Source organism: Piliocolobus tephrosceles, chromosome 13, assembly GCF_002776525.5.
Source record: "Piliocolobus tephrosceles isolate RC106 chromosome 13, ASM277652v3, whole genome shotgun sequence".
NCBI lineage: Eukaryota > Metazoa > Chordata > Mammalia > Primates > Cercopithecidae > Piliocolobus > Piliocolobus tephrosceles.
The window spans coordinates 62278779-62302216 of record NC_045446.1 but is presented as its reverse complement, the minus strand read 5'-3'; the positions used below and the strand labels follow the sequence as shown (position 1 = coordinate 62302216).

Genomic DNA, 23438 nt, shown 5'->3' with positions numbered 1-23438 from the left:
AATAATCTTATTTGATGTCCTTTGGGCTTCCTGGATCTGGATTTCTATTTCTTTCCCCAGGTTTGGGGGGTTTTCTGCCGTTATTTCTTTGAATATGTTTTCTAGCCCTTTCTCTTTGTTTTCTCCTTTTGACATACTGATAATGTGTATGTTGTTATGCTTAATGGTGCTCCATAAGTCTCTTAAATTATCCTCGCTCTTTTTTTATTATTTTTTCCTTTTTGGTCCTCAGATTTTATAATTTCCAGTAACCTGTCTTCAGATTCACTATTTTTTTTTTTCCTACTTGATCTAGTTTACTATTGAACCCCTCTATTGAATTTTTCATTTCAGTTACAGTATTCTTCAGCTCTATTATTTACTTTTTAAATACTTCCTGTCTCTTTATTGAAATTGTCAGTTTGTTCTTACATTGCTCCCCTGACCTCAGTAAGCATCTCCATGATCATTGTTTTGAATTCTCTATCAGGTAAATCACATATCTCCACTTCACTCAGGTCAGTTTCTGGATATTCTTCTTGTTCTTTTATTTAGAACATATTTCTCTATTTCTTCATTTTCCTTGACTCTCTGTGTTGGTTTCTGCACATAAGATAAAATAACTATCTGTGTTAGTCTGTTTTCATACTGCTATAAAGAACTTCTCAAGACTGGGTAACTTATAAAGGAAAGAGGTTTAATTGACTCAAAGTTCAGCATGGCTGGGTAGGCCTCAGGAAACTTACAATCATGGCTGAAGGCAAAGAGGAAGCAAGGCACCTTCTTCACAAGGCAGCAGGAAGGAGAAGTGCCAAGCAAAGGGGGAGGAGCCCCTTATAAAACCATCAGATCTCCTGAGAAGTCACTCATTATCACAAGAACAGCATGGGGGAAACTGCCCCCATGATTCACTTACCTCTACCTCATCTCTCCCTTGACTCATGGGAATTATAAGGATTATACTTCAAGATGAGATTTGGCTGGGGACACAAAGCCTGACCATATCACTATCTCTCTCAGTCTTGTCCGACTGGCCTCATGTAGAAGAAGGCTCTCACCTATCTCTCTGACCAGAGATTTTAAGGTACCTCTCAAGTCTTTGTGTTTGTCCAGGCCTCTATTCTGTTTTTGGTGGTCCCCTGGAGTTTATGTCATATCATTTCAGTATTCTCAGACCAGGAAGGCAGGAGCCAGACTCTCTAGGTGTAGCTGGAAATGTTGGAGTTGGGTGTGTGTTTCAGTTACTTCTATCTTTATGGTAAAGCTGAATACAGGTGTCTATCTCCCATTCTGTCTGCACTAAGCTGAGGAGAAGATCTGTGGCAAATGCCTATGCTAACATCCAGGTTGCGCCTTCTGATCCTGGGGAAATAGCTGTTGGAAGCGTGCCTATTATATGTTCACCTCTTCATTTTCTGTGGTCTCAGCCCACCCAGGAATGCAAAGCACCGTTAACTTCAAGAGCTAGGTCATTAAGGAGACAGTCCCCAGGGTTGGAGCCATAGAAGTTGTGGCACTCAGTGCATGGCCAAGCTCCTTCCTGGAAGAATGAGTAGACCTGGATTTATTTAAGGGGTGAGCCAGAGGAAAGTTTCATGAAATTCCCTTGCTAAAGCTGTAATAGGGCTATTGTTTGTTTGCTCCATGATCTCCCTGGTGAAAGTTTCTTAGCTGTTAGGTCATCAAGTAGCCACTGGAAGTGTACTGTGAGCCCCTTCTGGAGAGAAAATGGGAACTAGATGTTCCCTCCCCTTTTCTCAATTGTTCCAAAGGAGCATAGCCCTAGAACTGTTTGTGCACCAATTTAAAACTATCTCTTTGTTCTGTGATCTAGAAAGACTCACATATGGCTGGGCGCAGTGGCTCATGACTGTAATCCCAACACTTTGGGAGGTCAAGGCAGGCGGATCATTTGAGGTCAGGAGTTCGAGATCAGCCTGACCAACATGGTAGAACCCCGTCTCTACTAAAAATGCAAAAAAAAAAAAAAAATAGCTGGACATGGTGGTGCTTGCCTGTAATCCCAGCTATTGGAGGCAGGGGGCTAAGGTAGGAAAACCACTTGAACCTGGGAGGCGAAGGTTGCAGTGAGCTGAGATCGCACCACTGTACTCCACGGTATTCCACCCTGGGTGACAGAGCAAGACTCTGTCTCAAAAAAAAAAAAAAAACTCACATATGCCTAGTCCCTTCTGCTTACAGACTTAAAAGGTTTAGGATGGAGACCTATGGGAAGTAACTGAAAAGTTGTGCACTCGATGCATGCCAAAAACCCCTTCCAAATAGAAACAGGAAGCTGCTTTATATATATAGAGAGAGACATGAGGTCTTGCTATGTTGCCCAGGTTGGTCTTGAACTCCAGGCTTCAAGTGAACTTCCTGCCTCAGCCTCCCAAAGCGGTGGAATTACAGGTATGAGCCACTGCACCTGGCTTTTTTTTTTTCTTTTTGAGACGGACTCTTCCTCTGTTGCCCAGGCTAGAGTGCAGTGGCACAATCTTGGCTCACTGCAACCTCCGCCTCCCAGGTTTAATCAATTCTCCTGCCTCAGCTTCCCAAGTAGCTGGAAGTATAGGCACCTGCCACTATGCCAGCTAATTTTTGTATTTTTAGTAGAGACAAGGTTTCACCATGTTGGCCAGGCTAGTCTCAAATTCTTGACCTCAGGTGATCCACCTGCTTCAGCCTCCCAAAGTGCTGGAATTATAGGCATGAGCCACCACACCTGGATTTCTTTCTTTTTTTTTTTTTTTAATGGGAGATGCATTTCTCTTTCTTTCTTTCTTTCTCTCTCTCTGTCTTCTTCCTTCCTTCCTTCCTTGCTTGCTTCCTTCCTTTCTTTCCTTCTCTCTTTCTCTTTCTTTTTTTTGGGTCTCACTGTGTCACCCAAGATGGAGTAGAGTGGCCCACTGCAATCTTCGCTTCCCAGGCTCAAGCAATCCTCCCACCTCAGCCTCCGGAGTAGTTGGAACTACAGACATGCACCACCACAATGGGCTAAATTTTTTATTTTTTGTAGAGATAGGGTTTCACCATGTTGCCCAAGCTGGTCTTGAACTCCTGAGCTCAAGTGATCTGCCTGCCTCGGCCTCTCAAAGTGCTGGGATTACAGGCATGCACCCCTATGCCCTGCTGGGAACTGCCACTTTTTTCCTGTCGTCTAGCTCCTCCCAGAGCTAGGAAGTTTAGGATGCAGTCCCTTAGGTTGAAGCTATGAAAGTTGGGGCAATTGATGTGTGGACAAACTCCTTCCAGGGGGTATTCATATACTTGGGGGTATTGTTGGAGTGAGCTAGGGGAGAAGGGTTGGGAAGTGCCAGTCTGCTTCTCAGGCTGGCTGCAGGTTAATATTTGTCTGAACCTTTAACTCCCCAGTGCAAATTAGTTAGAAGCTACACCATCAAGTAGCTACTGGAAGAGTGTGTCCCTTCCAGGGAGAAACAGGAGCTGCATTTTAAATTCCCCTCTCTGCATTGATCACAGGGAATGAAGCTCTTGGCAATACTTAAGTGCTAATATAAAACCGTTGCTTTTTGACCAGTCCCAGTAGCTCACACCCTTAATCCCAGCACTTTGGGAGGCCAAGGCGGCAGATCACAAGGTCAGGAGGTCGAGACCAGCCTGACCAATATGGTGAAACCCCGTCTCTACTAAAAATACAAAAATTAGCCGGGCATGGTGGTGCACGCCTGTAATCTGCCACACCTGTAATCCCAGCTACTCAGGAGGCTGAAGCAGGAGAATCGCTTGAACCCAGGAGGCGGAGGTTGCAGTGAGCCGAGATCATGCCAGTGCACTCCAGCTCTGGGCAACAGAGCGAGACTCCATCTCAAAAAAAAAAAAAAAAAAAAAAAAGTTGCATTTTTCCTGTTGTCTGGAGAGACTTGTTCAGGTCTAATTCCCTCCACTTCCCAAGTTGGTGAATTAAGAGCCAAACCATGGAGCATTTAGAGTTAGGGCAGTAGATGTAAGGTTTAATGCCATCTCTTCACAGGGAGAAGCTGGGTGTTGGGATTTCTTTCCCACTTTTATGGTATAGTGCTTGGGGTGAGGTCTGTGCCCGAGTGTGCCTCAGCTTTTCCTATCCATTCGGTGTGGATGTTTCCTTAATTGCTCAATGGGTAGGAGTCTCTCAGCTGGCTCTCAGAGGAGTTCCCTCTGGCTTTCTGTCAGAGGTAAAGAGATTTATTTGGTATGTTCATGGGTAGAGGGTCAGGAGCTTCCTAGTCCACCATGTTGGTGACATCACTCACAAATATTCCTTAGAGTTTTGAAATTTTGGGTTAGTTTTAAGAGTTCTAGAAAAGTTGTGTTGGTTTTTTTTTTTTTTTTTTTCCTTGAGATGGAGTCTCACTTTGTCGCCCAGGTGAAGTACAGCGATGTGATCCTGGCTCACTGCAACCTCCACCTCCCGGGTTCAAGCAATTCTCCTGCCTCAGCCTCCCAAGTAGCTGAGATTACAGGCATCTGCCACCATGCCTGGCTAATTTTTGTACTTTTAGTAGAGATGGGGTTTTACCATGTTGGCCAGGCTGCTCACGCTCCTGACCTCAGGTGATCTTCCCGCCTTGGCCTCCCAAAGTGCTGGGATTACAGGTGTGAGCCACCGCACTCAGCGAAAAAAGTTGATTTTTAGCATTTTTGCCAGTGTTTTTCTTGCTTTTATGAAGGAATGAATTTTCAAACGTCCTTATTCTGCCCTTCTAAAAGTGCTTCTTCGGATGACTTCTATTTTAAGAAATAGAAAGCTTTAAACAATACTGGCTGCTCATAAAAAATCATCTTTGAGTATAATATTTGAGTATGTCTACTCTTAACATGAAGAAACAAAAGTTATTTTTTATTTCCTGTGTGTTTTCCCCTGACAGCAGAGTTTAGGTCCTTACCCAAACTCAATGTGAATTTCACTTCTCAAAAAGCATGTTATTTTTCTTTTTCTTTTTTTTTACTTTCTTGTTGTGCTGACTCATGTCACAGTCTTGGGTCATGATACAACATAAAACAAGAGGATTCTTCACCTATAAAGAAGTTAGAATTCCTAATGACAAAGTTGTTGTAAAATATAGTTTTCTTACACAGCTAAGATGAAGGCCTTTCCCAGAGAACACTTTTTTCTGTTGTCCTCCAAGATCAGGTCCTAATTCAAAATAATATAACTATCAGGGCTTTTTTTTTTTTTTTTAAACAGAGTCTCACTCTGTTGCCCAGGCTGGAGTGCAGCGGCGCGATCTCAGCTCACTGCAACCTGCACCTCCCGGGTTCATACCATTCTCCTGCCTCAGGCTCCCGAGTAGCTGGGACTATAGGCACTTGCTACCACACCTGGCTAATTTTTTGTATTTCTAGTAGAGACGGGGTTTCACCGTGTTAGCCAGGATGGTCTTGATCTTCTGACCTCGTGATCTGCCTGCCTTGGACTCCCAAAGTGTTGGGATTACAGGTGTGAGTCACTGCGCCAGGCCAAGGCATTTTTTTTTTTAACAACAAAATCATCTCACACTTCCCAGACAGCTACTGGATTACATCAAAAATTCTCTCCCACACAGCATAGCACTCATAAGTAAAGAAGGATACAAGGAGGGATGCTAAAAATAATTAGGTATAATTGGCATGCTCCATGTTTTAAAAATTAGTTTATCAGTATTGTAAGCTGCCTTGTCCATCATGTCCACAAAGTAGAGAAAGATGTCAGACCAAAAAGAGGGGCTCATTCCCTCTAGACCGTATTTGTTTTTTAGATAGGGTCTCACTGTCACCCAGGCTAGAGTATAGTAGCACAAACACTGCTCACTGCAGCCTTGACCTCCTGGGCTCAAGTGATCCTCCTGCCTTAGCCTCCCCAAGTAGATGGGACTACAAGTGTGCACCACCATGCCCAGCTAATTATTGATTTTATGTAGAGACGAGGTCTCACTGTGTTGTCCAGGCTGTATAGGTGTGAACTGCCACACCCAGTCAAGATTATTTTTATGCAAAGTAAGTGTTGTGACTATGATTGTGGACCTTCCTGGAAGGATAAAAGTAGACTCATATTCATGTGCAAGGCCTTACATGATGACTGTCAAATTTATGCCCATGTTGATTTTATTCCATAGTTTAACCTTGTATTATTGGTACCAATTGTAGTACACATGTTACAAAATAGACTATAAGGCCCTCAAGATTTGTAAATACATTCATTATCTATATCACCTGCGGAGCTCAGCCAACTAGAGAAGACACATAGAATTATCAAACATAAATTAGGCTAGGCACAGTGGCTCACACCAGTAATCCCAACACTTTGAGAGCCCGAGGCAGGAGAATGACTTGAGGCCAGGCGTTCAAGACCAGCCTGGCCAACATGGTGAAATCCCATCTCTACCAAAAACACAAAAAAATTAGCCGGATGTGGTGGCGTATGCCTGTGGTCCCAGCTACTCAGGAGGCTGAGGCATGAGAATCGCTTGAACCTGGGAGGCGGAGATTACAGTGAGCTGAGATCACGCCACCGCACTCCAGCCTGGGTGTCAGAGCAAGACTGTCTAAAAATTAAGAAAAAAGTTAGTTAAATCAGTTGAGAAGACTAACCCTCCCTGTCCCTTACTCCCTCCCCAGGTTCTAATAATAGGTTCTATGTAGCCATCATCTGAGACCTCATGAAATCTAGCACTCACCAGTAAGTTTGTGCTGTTATGTAGTACACCCCAGTGAATATTCTTCTTTCATTATGATATTGAAAATGAATAGATTGGCCGGGCTGTTTGATACTGTCAACACCTGGTTTCTTTCTTTCTTTCTTTCTCGTTCTTTTCTTTTCTTTTCTTTCTTTCTTTTCTTTCTTTCTTTCTTTCTTTCTTTCTTTCTTTCTTTCTTTCTTTCTTTTTCTTCTTTCTTTCTCTCTCTTTTTTTTTTTTTTGAGACAGGGTCTCACTCTGACGTCCTTGGTCCTTGGCTGGAGTGCAGTGGTATGATCACTGCTCACTGCAGCCCCATCCTCCCTGGGCTCAAGCTATCCTCCCACCTCAGCCTCCCAAGTAGCTGAGACTACAGGCCCATGCCACCACACCCAGGTCAACAATTGGTTTCTATTCTCCCCTCTTGTTTGTTTAAACATACCTGCTATACTTTGCTGACAGGAAATAAACCCGTGTATCTGATATCATCACCGTAAACTAATACTTGCTTGAGTCAACCTATCAGAGTCCTGAGACTAGGGATTTCTAGCAAAATTTCAGCCCTCAGGCAGAAGACTTCTCTGGGGGAAGATGCTAGCCCAAGAACATGTAACTAGAAAATGAAGGAGTAAAGTTAATGAAAGAGATATGATTGTGGTTATTGTCTTGGTATTTTTGGTAATGTACTTCATGTTCCCTTTTCTTTAATTTTTTGGGGGGCTAGTCATATGATATAGCCTTTTTCTTTCCCCTGGCTCTGGTCTGTAACCCTCAATTTAGCAAACCTTACCTTTGCCAGCTGGAATAAACACTCTTTTTTTAAAAAGGTCCTTGGTCGATGGGCCACCTACTAAACATCTCTAATGGTGTTATCTACATCTACACCAAGAATAGACTCGCTCCTTAACTGCCAGATCCCATCAATTTTTTTTTTTTTTTTTTTGGTGAGGGGGACAGGGTCCCACTCTGTCATCCCAGGCTGGAGTGCAGTGGTACAATCACCACTCACTGCAGGCTCAACGTCCCCGGGCTCAGGAGGTCCTCCCACCTCAACCTCCCAAGTAGCTGGGACTACAGGCTCGCGCCATCACACCCAGCTAATTTTTGTATTTTTTTTCTAGAGACTGGGTTTCACCATGTTGCCCAGGCTGGTCTCAAACTCCTAAGCTCAAGCCATCCACCCTCTTTGGCTTCCCAAAGTGCTGAAGTTACAGGCGTGAGCTACCACACTCAGCCTCCAACCAATCTTTTAAAGATTGGGAATGGAGTTTGTCTCAGATGATAGATTTTTATGGAACCACATGCCAAATTTTTTAGAATAGTTTCCCTCATATGCACACCCCACAGAAACTCAGAATCATCCCCTCAGTAATTTTCATCCCCCATCATGCCCATTTACAATTAATCCCTGTTCTCACTTCCAGCCCCAGGAAGCTACTAGTCTACTTTCTGCCTCTATAAATTTGTCTTTCCTGCACATTTCATGTAAGTGAAATCATGCCACATGAAACCTCTTAGGTCTGGCTTCTTTCTCTTAGCATAATGTTTTTGAGTCTCATCCATGAGAGACTCATCACATTTCATTGCTGCACAGTCTTCTATTATATGGATTCACTACATTTTGTCTATCCACTCACCAACTGCTAAAAATTTAGGTTATTGCCAGGTGCAGTGGTGCATGTCTGTAATCCCAGCACTTTGGGAGGCGAGGTAGGTGGATCACCTGAGGTCAGGAGTTTGAGACCAGCCTGGTCAACATGGTGAAACCCTGTCTCTACTAAAAATACAAAAATTAGCCGGGCGTGGTGGCGTGTACCTGTAATCCCAGCTACTTCGGAGGCTGAGGCAGGAGAATTGCTTGAATCCAGGAAGCAGAGGTTGCAGTGAGCCAAGATCACGCCATTGCACTCCAGCCTGGGCAACAAGACCACAATTCTGTCTCAAAAAAATAAAAATCATATATACATATGTTATTGCCAGCTTGGGGCTATTATGCATAATGGTACCTAATATTATGAATATTCATAATTAAGTTTTGTTATGTTTGTTTTCATTTCTCCTGAGTAGATACTTGGAAGTGGAATTTTGGGTTGTATGGTAGTTTTACATTTAACTTTTTGAGAAACTGCTACACTGTTTTCCAAAGGGCTGTGCCATTTTATACCCCCACCAGCACTGTATGAGGGTTCACATCCTTGCCAACATTTGTTATTGCCTATCTTATTATTTTTGCCATTCTAATAGGTATAAAATAGTATATCACTGGGGTTTTAATTTGCATTTTTCTAATGATTAATAATGTTGAGCATCTTTTCATGTAACTACTCATAATTTGTGTATCTTCTTTTTTTTTTTCTGAGACAGTCTCGCTCTGTTACCCAGGCTGGAGTGCAGTGGTACGATCTCAGTTCACTGCAATCTCCACCTCCCAGTTTCAAGCGGTTCTTTTGTCTCAGCCTCCCGAGCTGCTGAGATTACAGGCATGCGTCACTGCACCTGGCTAATTTTTGTATTTTTAGTAGAGATAGGGTTTTGCCATGTTAGCCAGTCTGGTCTTGAACTCCTGGCCTTAAGTGATCTGGCCGCCTCAGCCTCCCAATGTGCTGGGATTACAGACATGAACTACCGCACTCGACCTGTGTATCTTCTTTAATGAAGTTTGTTCATTTCTTTTGCCCATTATTTGATTGGGTCAACTGCCTTATAATTACTGAGTTGTAAGTGTTCTTTGTATATTATGAATACAGATCCTTTATCAGATGTGTTTCGTAAATATTTCCTCCAGTCTGTTGCTTGCCTTTTAATTTTCTTAAGGCTGTCTTTTAAAGAGCAAGAGTTTTGAATTTTAAGTCCAATTTATCAATTTTTGCATTCATCACTTATACTTTTGGTCCAAAAAAGAAGTAAGTGGGCCAGGCTTGGTGGTTCATGGCTGCAACCCCAGCACTTTGGGAGACCGAAGTGGGTGAATTGCTTGGGCCCAGAAGTTCCAGACCAGCCTGGCCAACATGGAGAAATCCTGTCTCTATTAAAAATACAAAAATTAGCTGGGCATGGTGGCACAATGCTTGTAGTCCCAGGTACTCAGGAGGCTAAGGCAGGAGAAGCTGGGAAGCAGACATTGCAGTGAGCCGAGAACACGCCACTGCATTCCAGCCTGGACAAGAGAGAGACTCCGTCTCAAAACAAAAACCAACACACACATACACACAAAATAAATAAGTAAAAGAAATAGGTTGGGCATAGTGGCTCATGCCTGTCATCCCAGCAACTTGGGAGGCGAAGTCAGGTGGATTGCTTGAGGCCAGGAGTTTGAGACCAGCCTGACCAACATGGTGAAACCCCGTCTCTAATAAAAATACAAAAATTAGCTGGGTGCGGTGGCACATGCCTAAAATCCCAGCTTCTTGGGAGGCTGAGGCATGAGAATTGCTTGAACCTGGGAAGCAGAGGTTTCAGTGAGACGAGATTGTGCCACTGCACTCCAGCCTTAGTGACAGAGTGAGACTCCGTCTCAAAAACAGAAAAAAATTTGGTTTTAGATGGTACTTATCTTAAATTCCACTAATCCAAATATATCTGTAAACAAATCATATTTGTAAATGGTGTCACTGATCCTGTAGAGAACATGATGCATCAATTGACCTTGTTTACAAGACTACCCTGGGCGGTCAGCAGTGGATTGCTCCACTTTTCAGGTTGATGTAGTTTTTCTGGTTTTTTCTGTGTGTGTGTGTGTGTAGTTTTTTTTGTTGTTGTTTTTGGGTTTTTTTTGTTGTTGTTGTTTTGTTTTGTTTTTGAGACAGAGTCTTACTCCATTGCCCATCGCCCAGGCTGGAGTGCAGTGGCACGATCTTGGCTCACTGCAACATCCACCTCCCGGATTCAAGCAATTCTCATGCCTCAGCTTCCCAACAAGCTGGGGTTTACAGGCATGTGCCATCACATCCAGCTTATTTTTTTTTGTATTTTTAGTAGAGACGGAGTTTCACCATGTTGGCCAGGCTGGTCTTGAACTCCCGCCCTCAAGTGATCCACCTGCCTCAACCTCCCAAAGTGCTGGGGTTATAGGCATAAGCCACCATGCCCGGCCTGGGTTGATGTAGTTATTTGCATAGGTTTAAAGAGTTGGTCCTCCATCTTACTAGGATCTAGCTGAAAAATTAAATTTGTAACTATGACCATGTCAGAAATAGAAACTGACCAGAAAATAATGAGGTCTCTGTAGTCATTATTAGGTCTGTTGCAAACCTCGTGATTCTCCTGTCCTTCCAAGTACATGATAAGATCATGTTTTCCTGGTCTTCTTGAATTTAGGCATGCTCATGACTTGATTTGGCCAATGATATAAGTGACAGGTGGAAATCTGAAGAGCCTTATGGAATTCGCCAAGTTCCCTCTTCCTGTCTCATAGAAGGTGGAGCCTCCAATCAGCCTGGGCCTCCAGTGAGAAGCAGAACTTCCTGGCTGCTAATGTAGTCCAGGAAAGAGAAATGAACAGAATCCCTCTGATAACCCACATTAAACACTGTAGCTTGAGCAAGAAACAAACATGATTTGTGGCCAGGCACAGTGGCTGACACCTATAATCCCAGCATTTTGAGAGGATCACTTCAGCACAAGTTCAAGACCAACCTGGGTAAGATAGTGAGACCCTGTCTTTATTATCATATATACAATACATATTTTATATGTGTATATATTAGCTGGATGTTGTGGCTCACACCTGTAGTTCCAGCTATTCAGGAGGCTGAGGCAGGAAGATCACTTGAGCCCAGGAATTTGAAGCTGCTGTGAGCTATGATCACGCCACTACTCCAGCTTGGGTGACAGAGACTCTGTCTTTAAACAAAAGAAAACAAACAAACAAACAAAGAACCCAAAAAGGTGAGTTGTATGAAGCCACAGAAATATTAGGAATGTTACTGCAACATAACCTGGCTTAATACAAAGGTTACAAACTATATTTAATGGAGAACACTGCCTTAAAACCCTTCAGATTATTGGTTTGGAACCTGCTTAGGAGTCGAAGTTTGGGTTCCAGTCCTAGCTCCGGCAGAGCAGGTTAGGCTCAGCTCCTCTGGTCAGCCACGGAACCGTTATCCCTTCAAGACACACACACATATTTACTCACTCCATGAGGGGAAAGAGCATGTTCTTTTTTTTTTTTTTTTTGAGACGGAGTTTTGCTCTGTTGCCCAGGCAGGAGTGCAATGGTGCGATCTTGGCTCACTGCAACTTCTGCCTCCCGGGTTCGAGAGATTCTCCCGCCTCAGTCTCCCGAGTAGCTGGGATTACAGGCGCATGCCACCACGTTGGACTGTTTCGTAATTTTTTTTTTTTTTTTTTTTTTTTTTTTTGAGACGGAGTCTCGCTATGTTACCCAGGCTGGAGTTCAGTGGTGCAATCTTGACTCACTGCAAGCTCCACCTCCCGGGTTCATGCCATTCTCCTGCCTCAGCCTCCCAAGTAGCTGGCACTACAGGCACCCACCACCACATCTGGCTAATTTTTTTGTATTTTTAGTAGAGATGGGTTTTACCATGTTAGCCAGGATGGTCTCGATCTTCTGACCTCATGATCCACCTGCCTCAGACTCCCAAAGTGCTGGGATTACAGGTGTGAGCCACCACACCCGGCCTAAGTTTTGTATTTTTAGTAGAGACAGGGTTTTGCCATGTTGGCTAGGCTAATCTCGAACTCCTGACCTCAGGTGATCTGCCCGACTCGGCCTCCCAAAGAGCTGGGATTATAGGTGTGAGCCACCGCGCCTGGTCAGGCAACATTCTTTAATTTATGTGTCTGTTTCTACATATGGAAAATGCAGACAGTAGTATCTACATATCATTGGTATAAACAATTTAGGTAGGATAGTGCCTAGCAGATAATGCTTTGTGGGTATTAGCTGTTAGTGCCATATGGCTCTTGCTGCCACCCTTATCTTCTTCCCAGCAACCCATCCAAAACATGCTGGGTACAGCCTTCCCATCTCTTCTTTTGGAGAGCTGAGCACAGCACAGGAATCAACCCTGGGAGACTTATGTTCAGTTTAAATGATAAAATCCTGAGCTAGGCTGGGCATGGTGTCTCACACTTGTAATCCCAGCACTTTGGGAGGCCAAGGTGGGTGGTTCACCTGAGGTTAGGAGTTCCAGACCAGCCTGGCCAACATGGCGAAACCCCATCTCTAATAAAAATAGAAAAATTAGCCAGGCATGGTGGCCCACACCTATAGTCCCAGGTACTCAGGAGGCTGAGGCAGAATTGCTTGAACGTGGGAGGCAGAGGTTGCAGTGAGCTGAGATTGTGCTGGGCATGGTGGCTCATGTTTGTAATCCCAGTAATTTTGAAGTCTGAGATGAAAGGTTTGCTTCAGGCCAGGAGTTTGAGACCAGCCTGGTCAACATAACAAGATCTCCTCTTTACAAAAAAAATGTAAAAATAAGCCAGGTGGGGCCAGGCGCAGTGGCTCACGCCTGTAATCCCAGCACTTTGGGAGGCCGAGGCAGGCAGATCACCTAAGGTCGGGAGTTCGAGACTAGCCTGACCAACATGGAGAAAATCTGTCTCTATTAACAGTACAAAATTAGCCGGGCATGGTGGCGCATGCCTATAATCCCAGCTACTCGGGAGGCTGAGGCAGGAGAATCACTTGAACTTGGGAGGCGGAGGTTGCCATGGGCTGAGATCATGCCATTGCACTCCAGCCTGGGCAACAAGAACGAAACTCCATCTCAAAAAAAAAAAAAAAAAAAAAATAGCCAGGTGTGGTGGCACATGCTTGTAGTCTCAAGTTGAGAGGCTAAGGTGGCAGGATTGCTTGAGCCCAGGAGGCAGATGTTGCAGTGAATCAAGATCATGCCACTGCACTCCAGCCTGGTGACAGAGTGAGACCCTGTCTCAAAACAAACAAAAAATTCCTGGGCTTGGCTCTAGATTGGAGCTATAGTGAAAAATGAAATTGAGAGCTACGAATGTCTCCTAAGTTAGAAGAATAGTTAAGTATCAGGTTAGTTCATAGCAACTGTCAGAACTAGGAATTGGCCCGGTCTCACTGGTTTCAATCAATGGGAATTGGAAAACAAAAGTCACGTTCCCATTCATACCCAAATAATTCTCAAGACACATGTGCGGTGTCCGGTTTATTCAAAGTGGCTGTCAGAGGCTCAACCATGGAGCAGGAACCAAATAGTTGGGAGCTATGGGGCTAAACAGGGCAGAGATTTCCAGGTATCAGAAGGTAAAAGGAGGTCAGCTTAGCAGCCAAAGCGGCGTTAGGGCCAGGCTAAGTAGGAGAGGGCAGGCTGCCCAGGGCCCAGCCCCACTCATGGCTGCAGCATAGAACCTCGCCACTTCCTCATTGGGGTTGCCCTGGGCTGGGTCGAACCACATCTGGATGCAGCGGCCACTCCCTCGGCTGTAGTTGCTGACCTTGTAGGAGTCAGTCCAGATTTCATTGCACAGAACAGTGGGTGTGGGGAAGTAGAAATGGAAAGGTTGGCAGGCAGCTCCCACTGGGCACTTGTTAAACCCTGTAGAGAAGAGGGAAGACCTTTAGCCACTGGGCCCAGAACTATCTTGGGGTCTGCCAGCCCTACAACCCCAAATTGTCACATACCTGTTCCACACCCACATACCTCCATTTCCAAATCCCTTCGTTCCTGCCCCACCCCAGCCCTCACCTGAGGTCCAGTTCCAGCCTTTGTGCCAGTTGCTCTTGCAGGTGTAGGAGGTGCGACAATCTTCCCACCATTGCTCACAGTCCTCTTTGCACAGCGGCACGTTCAGCACCCGCTCTTTGCGCCAGCTCTGATCCACCTGGGAGATTTTGTTACAAAAGAAGGGCTCAGGTTCAAGAATCCCAGCAACCCAGCCCTGAACAGAACTGGAGCTGGGATTGCAGCCTGCAGAGATGCCTGGAAAGTTCAGCTCCTCCGCTAGGTCTTGTACCTGCAGGAAGCCATGCGTACCTGCTGGATCCAGGGCCCCAAGTTGGGGGAGCACTCGTAGAGGCAGGTGTCCTGGATGAAATGCCGTTTGCAGGCAGGTGCCATCTCTCCACAGTGGTTCCAGTTGAATCTATATAGGTAGGAAACATCCTTATGGGCTTCCTGGCTGGTGTTGGTAGAACAGCAGGCATTCTTCTTCCAGGGACGACACTGGATGGGGGAAGACACAGGACTCAGTCCACAGCCAGAACAGCCAGAATATTCCACATGCAGTGTCTCCCCCCTTAGTCCTTCATTCCCCAGCCCGCTGGAAGTCACCCAGGAAAATACTTGCTGTTGGGACCTCTTTAGGGGAGAGGGCCGTCAGAGACTGTGGGAGCCCAGAAGGGAGCTCCTGTTGGAGTTGCAGTCATTACAAAATTTGTTAATTCAACCTTTATTGAGATCCTACTTACTCTCACCCAGGTACTTTTGTAGAAACTGGAGTTACAACAATGAACACATCACCTGATTATTGCTTTGGACAACAATTAAGCAGGGGAGAAGGATTGGGACTTGCAGTGTAATAGTGCGGTCAGATTAAGCCTCACTGAGGTGACAAAGATTTGAAGGTAAAAAAGCAATTTAAATTGTAACCCCAGGCTGGGCGCAGTGGCTCACTCATGTAATCCCAGCACTTTGGGAGGCCAAGGCAGGTGGATCACCTGAGATCAGCAGTTTGAAACCAGCCTGGCCAACATGGTGAAACCCCGTCTCTACTAAAAATACAAAAATTCGCCAAGTGTGGTGGCGGACACCTGTAATCCCAGCTACTCAGGAGGTGTTCTGTCCCTGACTAGCTGCCTCACCCATTATCTGTTCCTGGAATTTGTGATACAAAAAGCAATATACAGCCAATCAATTGCGGATGTTATTTTTATTATAAATTATTGAGAAACAACTTAGGAACTACTCTTTTTCCTTAAAAACTAACTTGTGATGGCTGTGAAATTCAGGATGAGTTGAATCTATGCTCCTGTGTGGCTATCCTCAAGCTTTCTGAATCTCGTTACTTAAGGCTGACGAGCTAAATATTAAAATGTGGGCCGGGTACAGTGGCTCACGCCCGTAATCCCAACATTTTGGAAGGTGGAGGTGGGCAGATCACTTGAGGTCAAGAATGGAGACCACAGCCTAGCCAACATGGCAAAACCTTATTTCTACTAAAAATACAAAAATTAGCTAGGCATGGTGGCAGGCATCTGTAGTCCCAGGTACTCTGGAGGCTGAGGCAGGAGGCAGGAGAATTGCTTGAACCCGGGAGGCGGAGGTTGCAATGAGCTGAGATTGTGCCACTGCACTCCAGCCTGGGTGACAGAGCAAGACTCTATGTCAATAAATAAATAAATAAATAAATAAATAAATAAATAAATAAATAAAATGTGCACTTAAGGCCAGGTGCGGTGGCTCGCACCTATAATCCCAGCACTTTGGGAGGCCAAGAAGGGAGGATCATGAGGTGAGGAGTTCGAGACCAGCCTGGCCAATATGGTGAAACCCCCATCTCTACTAAAAATACAAACAAACAGAAAATTAGCTGGATGTGGTGGTATGTGCCTACTCAGGAGACTGAGACAGGAGAATCACTTGAACCTGGGAGGTGGAGGTTGCAGTGAGCTGAGATTGCATCCCTGTACTCCACCCTGGGCAACAAGGGCAAAACTCCATCTCAAGAAAAAAAAAAAAAAAAAGAAATGCATACTACAAGTTTCTCTCTCTTTCCTCCCTCCCTTTCCTCTTTCTTTCTTCTTTCTTTCTTTTCTTTTCTTTCTTTCTTTCTTTCTCTTTCTTTTCTTTCTTTCTTTCTTTTCTTCCCTTCCTTTCTTTTTCTTTTTTTCTTTTTTTCATTCTTTCTTTCTTTTGACAGGGTCTCACTCTGTTGCCCAGGCTGGAGTGCAGTGGCACGATCTGCAATCTCTGCCTCCTGGGTTCAATTGACCCTCCCACCTCAGCCTCCTGAGTAGCTGGGACTACGTGTGCCACCACACCTGACTAATTTTTCGTGTTTTTTTAGTAGAGATGGGGTTTTGCCGTCTTGCCCAGGCTGGTATAGAACTCCTGATCTCAAGTGATCTGCCCACCTCGGCCTCCCACAGTGTTGGGATTACAGGCGTGAGCCATAACACCGGACTACAAATTACTTTTCCTCTGCTTTTTCTTTAGTTATATCATCATGTCAGGATATTAAAGGGGTGGTAGCAAAATAAATGTTATAGGGAGAACTCAGGTCCAATGTGGTTGAGAGACACAGCCCAAAGTTTTGCTAGATGCATGAACCAAGATGCTTCAGGAGGGCGTATGGCTCATTTCTGTAATCCCACACTTTGGGAGGCCGAGGTGGGAGGATCACTTGAGTCCAGGAGTTTGAGACCAGCCTGGGCAACATATGGAGACCTCATCTCAGGAAAAAAAAAAAAAAAAAAAAAGAATGCTTCGCACCCAGCCTCATAATGTGAGAGACTCTCCCTTCTTGAGCTGTTTAGGGCTGGCAGAAAAGAGGCCACTATGCACAGTATGCAGTTTCTTCCCTCGGATCTTTGGAGGAGTCTTTCAAAGTCTAAATCCCTAAATCAAGCAACCCGAGGATGGTCACTCCAACTTCATTTCCCAGGCTCTCCTCTGGGCCTGCTTCCTTATCTATGTCATGCGGAAACTCAACAATCAAGAAGGTGAACTGTTGGCATTGTACCGACATTTGGCACACAGTGTCTGTGAAATAGTCACCCATATTAATGCAAACTGAAGGGCTCCTCCAGTGGGTCTGTCTGCCTTCACTTCACCAGTGAATGGAGTTTGACATTTCCATGTCCTGGTCTCCTCTTCCTGAGCCAGTCCCTCACCACCCCAGATCACCCCCTGGCCCACCTGCTCATGCAACTTGTCCTCTGGGCCTGGCTTTTCCTTGTGGTGCTTGGCGTTCATGCAGACATTGAGAAGCTCAGTCCTGGCCCGTGCAGTCCTTGTCTGAGCCTCCCCTACTACAGCCACCCACACTAGGAGGAGCAGCAGCTGTGTTGTCATCCGCTGAGCCATGTCTGTCCCTGAAGGAAGAGCTGTGGTCAGTGGCACCAAGGAATGCGGAGGTGGGGCCTTAAGTTGTTCCCAGGGCTCCAGGAGGGTGGGGCCTGGACTGAAGCCTGGGGCAGATAGAGCCCTGCCCCCATCTCCCTCAGTTTTCCCAGATCCAGTGAGAGGTGGGATTAGACACCACCCCTCCCTGGCTTGAGCCTCATTGCCTTCTCCAGGTGATCATGAGGTTCAAGTGATATAATTCAAGGATGGATTTGGGCAAAATGCAGAAATAGCCAGGAGTTTGTCATAGGTCCACAATGCCTCATTCAAATGTTTCAGAGTTAAAATTCTTTAGGATTTCATCAAAGGTGATTCAAAGATAATATAATTTTCATATACCCAATAATCAAGTGTATGTTCTGGGGTGAAACAGTTGCACTGGTGGGATAAATTAAAACTATACATAAGCTCACATTAATTTTCAGGTCAGATTTTGACACCAAATTACTTCATTGTAAAAGTTTACAAAAATGGGCTGGGCGTGGTGGCTCACGCCTGTAATCCCGGCAGTTTGGAAGACTGAGGTGGGTGGATCACCTGAGGTCAGGAGTTTGAGACCAGCCTGGCCAACATAGTGAAACCCCATCTCTACTAAAAACACAAAATAAACTGGGTGCGGTTGTCGTGTGCCTGTAATCCCAGCTACTCAGGAGGCTGAGGGAGGACATCACTTGAATCCAGGAAGCGGAGGTTATGGTGAGCCAAGATCGTGCCATTGCACTCCAGCTTGGGTGACAGAGCGAGACTCTATTTCAAAAAACAAAACAAAACAAAAAGTTTATAAAAATGTTTTAGCTGGGGGGCTGCAGTGTGGTTTTTCATTAGTTTTAGCTGCTTTTTAAACCTTAGTCCCAGCCCTTTCTAGCCTGATCACTCAAGCTAGTTTAGTAGGCCCCTCCTGGAAACCGTGGGATCTTGGGGCGGGGCGGGGCAGGGCGGGGGTCACAGGGCACAGGGGCTGGCAGGGGGCAGCCAGCCAGACAGCCCTGGGGCCTTGGGGAGCTCCTGTGCCCCCTACCACAGAGCTGGCCTCTCCTTGGTCATCACAGAACTTCAATCCTTTGACCTCAGACACTGAATTTTGGGAGGTGACTGTTTCCTTCAGTCCACTGGTCACCAGGTATCTGGGCCCCCCTAAAATGCTCAGAATTTATTTCCTATGACTTCTCTCCATCTGTCTCCTCTAACTCATCTTCCACATACCAGTCACTAAAGTGGACATGCTTTCCTGCTCACAAGCTTGCCGTGCCCCCGTGCTGCCCCTCCTCTCCTCTTGACAGGGCCTCCTTGACAGGGGTCTAGGCAGGGCCTGAGCTGGGCTGTCTCCAGGCTGACTGCACAGCAGGGTTCAGATAGGCCTGGAATTGAATTCCCACCCAGCAGCTTCTCCTTCCTGCTCCACAATCCATTATTCTGCTACTCTTATTGATTCCAGTGTTCATTCATTCTCTCATGGTTGATTCATTCATTCCAGGATCCAGTCATGCCTCTGTGGACCCACTCACTCACTAACCTTGAGGGCCATGCCAGAGAAATCTGTACTCTCAGGGAATACCGGGTGATCCTTTGGGTTTAGTTCCTGGGAAACAAACCCTAACTGTTTAGAGCACAGGGTTCCTGTTCAGCCTGTCCTGCCTGACCCCAGCCCTCGCTCCACCTTCTCCTTGGCCTTGGGGGAAGGAGAAGCAAACTATCTTGAGGCTTAGCTTTCTCCTGCAAGGATTAAATGTAAGAAGGGGAAATCAACAAAGGATAGCCTTTAATCTTCACAGAAGCATTTGAGCACAGATAAGGGCCATGCCCCAAGTCACACAGCAGGGACCACCCAAGTTCAAGCCAGAGCTCTTTTGGCCTTTGCTCCCTGCACCTTCACAGTGCTGAGGCTCTCATGGGTGCAGCCAATATGCAGTGCTGGGGATGGGGGCTGAGAAAATCCTTTCCCCAGCCCCCAGTGGAGCCCACCTGTTCAGTCAGTAGTCTCTCTTGCCGTGGCTGCTTCTGAAGCCAGGCTCTCTTCCTGTCCTTTTGACCAGCATCACTCTGCAAGCCCCCTTCCCACCTTCCTAGTTTCACCTTCAGGTCTTGGTCCAGCTGTGACCCCTCCCCACCAACAATCATGACCCCCACCCCCAACCTTAGGGCCCCAGACTAGAAGAGCTGAGAACTCAGTGCTGGACTGAAGGGCTAGAGCCCAGGTACTAGTTCAGGGAGATGAACACTAACTTGTCATTTAAGCTTGAGCAGGCCACACTCTGGTCTGGGCCTCAGTCTCCACTTCAAGATTCTCTGGGCTTCAGGCAAACAGAGGGGCCTTCCAGTTCAGCAAATCCTTAACACATGCTGGGAGTACCATAGGGTGTGTGGCCTCTGAAGGGGGATGGGGAGTGTCATACCTGGGAGAGAAGGTGGCTCTTCGTCTGGCTCAGGCTTCTGCTCTGCTCTGCACTCCCCCTTGCCTTATTCCAGGGAACAGCTGTGGTTTAGTGGCCTAGGAGACGGGCAGTGGGGCAGGGAGTGGGAATGGAGCCCAGGAGTGGAGCCTGGGATTGGGCGAAGGCCACTCAGCAGTTAATTATTGCTTGTGAGCACCAACCAAGCCTCCATGGGGAAGTGGGAGGGGGTGAATTAACAGTACAGGCCTAAGGCTAGTCCCTAAGCTCCACCTACCCCATTTTTTCCCAAATGCTCAGGTCTGAAAAAAATCTTGCAACCTGAGCTGCCAGGATCCTTTGAGCTAATCTCATCAGTTTCCAACTCCTCTGTCCTGTTACATAGATGAGGAAAATGAGATCCAGAGGATCAGGGCAAGGGCTAGAGCCCAGGCTTCCAACCTCCCAGACAGCTATAGAGAGCAAGGATCTCAAAAGGCCATAAATTGTAGAACCACCAAATCTCCCAACTTCCCCAACCCCATGAGACCAGGTGTCACCACTCATCGCCAGTCACAAAATCACAGATGTTCTGAATCTTTTGATCAGATCTTCAGTTGTTTGAAGGGCCAAGCTCTCCTTCCATCGCCAACTCACAGACCCCCTCTCCCAGCAACTCAGGTATCCTTTCTACAGCACCTATGATTCTGGGATAATTCTTCCCTCCATCCCCACCCCAGTCAATGACAAAAACCTTCTGTGGTACCACAGATGGGAAAAAGGAGAGAGAGGGGCAGGTTTGGGCAGGAAGAAACACAGAACACTTTTTTCAAGGTGCCTGTGTGCCCTTGGCCCAGGGGGAAGTGGTTGCAGAGGGGAAGCTCAGGGGAGGAATCCAGGTTGGATGCAGGTGTGGGAACCATCACCCTATGAGTGGCAGTAAGTGCAGGGAAGATGGGGGCCCAGTAACCTGGGCAATGCCACAGGTCAGGACCGAGGAGGAGGCAGGCAGGGGAGCCTAAGAAGGCAGTTGGATCTCTGGAGGAAAATCAACCAAGAAGGAAGGCCTTCTAGGGCCTTCAAAGAGACCAGTTTCCAGGAGATCCCAGCTTGTGCCCTGCAATCATAGGGTGTGAGCCATACCTGAATCTTGTGACAACCTGGGAAGTGTCAACTTAAAATCACCAGATCTATATATTTGGAAACAATATTATTTCTTATGTTTGGTTGCAATATGCAGGCTGGTAAGTGGAACCTTTGGCTGAGACTAAAAGCAGGCAATTTGAGGGAGGAAGGGTGGGACAGGAGTTTTATGTAAAATGGGTTGGCTAGAATACATATTAATGGGTTACAGGAGAAGCTATGAATGTCAATGAAAGGGAGTCACATGCGTGTGTACTAAGCAAACATACACGTTACATACATCCTGTGTTCACTTTGGGGTTGAGACTTAACATTAATTTTTTATTTTTTCGTTTTTATTTTCATTTATTTATTTACTTTTGAGACAGAGACTTGCTCTGTTGCCCAAGCTGGAGTGCAATGGCACGATCTCAGCTCGCTGCAAACTCTGCCTCCCAGGTTCAAGAGATTCTCCTGCCTCAGCCTCCCGAGTAGCTGGAATTACAGGCGCCTGACACCACGCCCGGCTAATTTTTGTATTTTTAGTAGAGACGGGGTTTCACCATGTTGGCTAGACTGGTCTCAAACTCCTGACCTCAAGTGATCCTGCCTCAGCCTCCCGAAGTGCTGGGATGACAAGCGTGAGCCACGGCGCCCAGCTGTTTTTTTTTTTTTTTTGTACAGAGTCTCGCTCTATCACACAGGCTGGAGTGCAGTGTCGTGATCTTGGCTCACCGCAACCTCCACCTCATGGGTTCAAGTGATTCTCCTGCCTCAGCCACCAGAGTGGCTGGGATTATAGGTGTGCACCACTACACTTAGCTATATTTTTATATTATTTCTTAGTAGAGACGAGGTTTCACTGTGTTGGCCAGGCTTGTCTCAAAATCCTGGCCTCAAGTGATCTGCCCACCTTGGCCTCCCAAAGTGCTGGAAATACAGGTGTGAACTACGGCACCCGATCTATTTATATTTTTATTTAAAAATAGAGACAGAAGGCCTGGTGCAGTGGCTTATGCCTGTAATCCCAGCACTTTGGAAGGCTGAGATGGGCGGATCACCTGAGGTCAGGAGTTCGAAACCAGCCTGGCCAACATGGTGAAACCCCATCTCTACTAAAAATACAAAAATTAGCTGGATATGGTGGTGCACATCTGTAATCCCAGCTACTACTGGGAGCTGAGGCAGGAGAATTGCTTGAACCCGGGAGGCAGAGGTTGCAGTGAGCCAAGATCACACCACTGCACTCCAGCCTGGGCAACAGAGGAAGACTCCGTTCCCCCCACCCAAAAAAAAAAGAAAAGAAAAGAAAAAGAGAGACAAGGTCTCACTACATTGCCCAGGCTGGTCTTGAACTCCTAGGCTCGAGCAATCCTCTCACCTTGGCCTCCCAAAGTGCTAGGATTATAGGTGTGAGCCATCATGCCCAGCCAAGACTTAACATTAAAATGCAAACTTAGGCTGTACACATCAAAAGGCAAAACATAGGACACAAAGGCACTTTGTGTGCAGCCTCTGTAAATTGGCCAGAGCCAGCCCATGGTTAATAGGAATTGATCTGGGAAAATGCTTTGTGAGCTGGTCTGCTGTCATATCAAAATCACAAAAAGAGGCCAAGCCCAGCGGCTCATGCCTGTAATCCCAGCACTTTGGGAGGCCAAGGCAGGTGGATCCTTTGAGCCCAGGAGTTTGAGACCAGCCTGGGCAACACAGTAAAACTCCATCTCTACAAAAAAATACAGAAGTTGGCTGGGCATGGTGGTATGTGTGCCTGTAGTCCCAGCAACTCGGGAGACTGAGGCAGGAAGATCACTTGAACCCAGGAGGCAGAGGCTGTAGTGAGCCGAGATCATGCCATTGCACTCTAGCCTGGGTGACAGAGCCTCTCTCAAAAAAAGAGACCATGTCTCAAAAAAAAAAAAAAAAAAAAAAAAAAAAAAACACGAGAAAAAGAGGGACGTCTGCCCACAGCATCAGGTGGTTGAAGTTGAAATCAGCAGGATTCTTCCATCTGTTTTCCAGGACTGGTTTCTGCTTAACTCTTAGGAAAAAAGGTTGGTAACAGTAAGGAAGAGTGTGTACTGGGGTGTGACCAGCCTCCTGTCTTATCATAACCAAGAAACTTAGATTTTGAAGTTTTTGCAGGGTATCCTTGGCCAAGAGGGGTTTGTTCAGTCAGTTGAGGGGGCTTTGGATTTCCTTTCCTTTCCTTTCCCTTTCCCTTTCCCTTTCCCTTTCCCTTTCCCTTTCCC

The 23438-nt window shown here is 46.1% G+C and overlaps 1 protein-coding gene across 3 annotated transcripts; it reads right to left on the bottom strand.

The window, feature by feature from the left end:
* Positions 1-13741: 13741 nt before the first annotated feature.
* On the bottom strand, positions 13742-20298 carry LOC111540895 (folate receptor alpha). Of its 3 annotated transcripts, XM_023209536.2 has the most exons (6): positions 20089-20137; positions 19209-19274; positions 17489-17664; positions 14606-14794; positions 14318-14453; positions 13742-14167 (listed from the first exon to the last, which is right to left on the bottom strand). In XM_023209536.2, the coding sequence occupies exons 3-6, from the start codon at positions 17654-17656 to the stop codon at positions 13887-13889; spliced, it is 774 nt and encodes a 257-aa protein (XP_023065304.1). In that variant the 5' UTR covers positions 17657-17664; positions 19209-19274; positions 20089-20137; the 3' UTR covers positions 13742-13886. The 3 variants fall into 3 exon arrangements, with proteins under 3 accessions (XP_023065304.1, XP_023065303.1, XP_023065305.1); XM_023209535.1 differs by lacking the exon at positions 19209-19274 and having other exon boundaries at positions 20089-20298; XM_023209537.1 differs by lacking the exons at positions 19209-19274; positions 20089-20137 and having other exon boundaries at positions 17489-17695.
* Positions 20299-23438: the final 3140 nt, after the last annotated feature.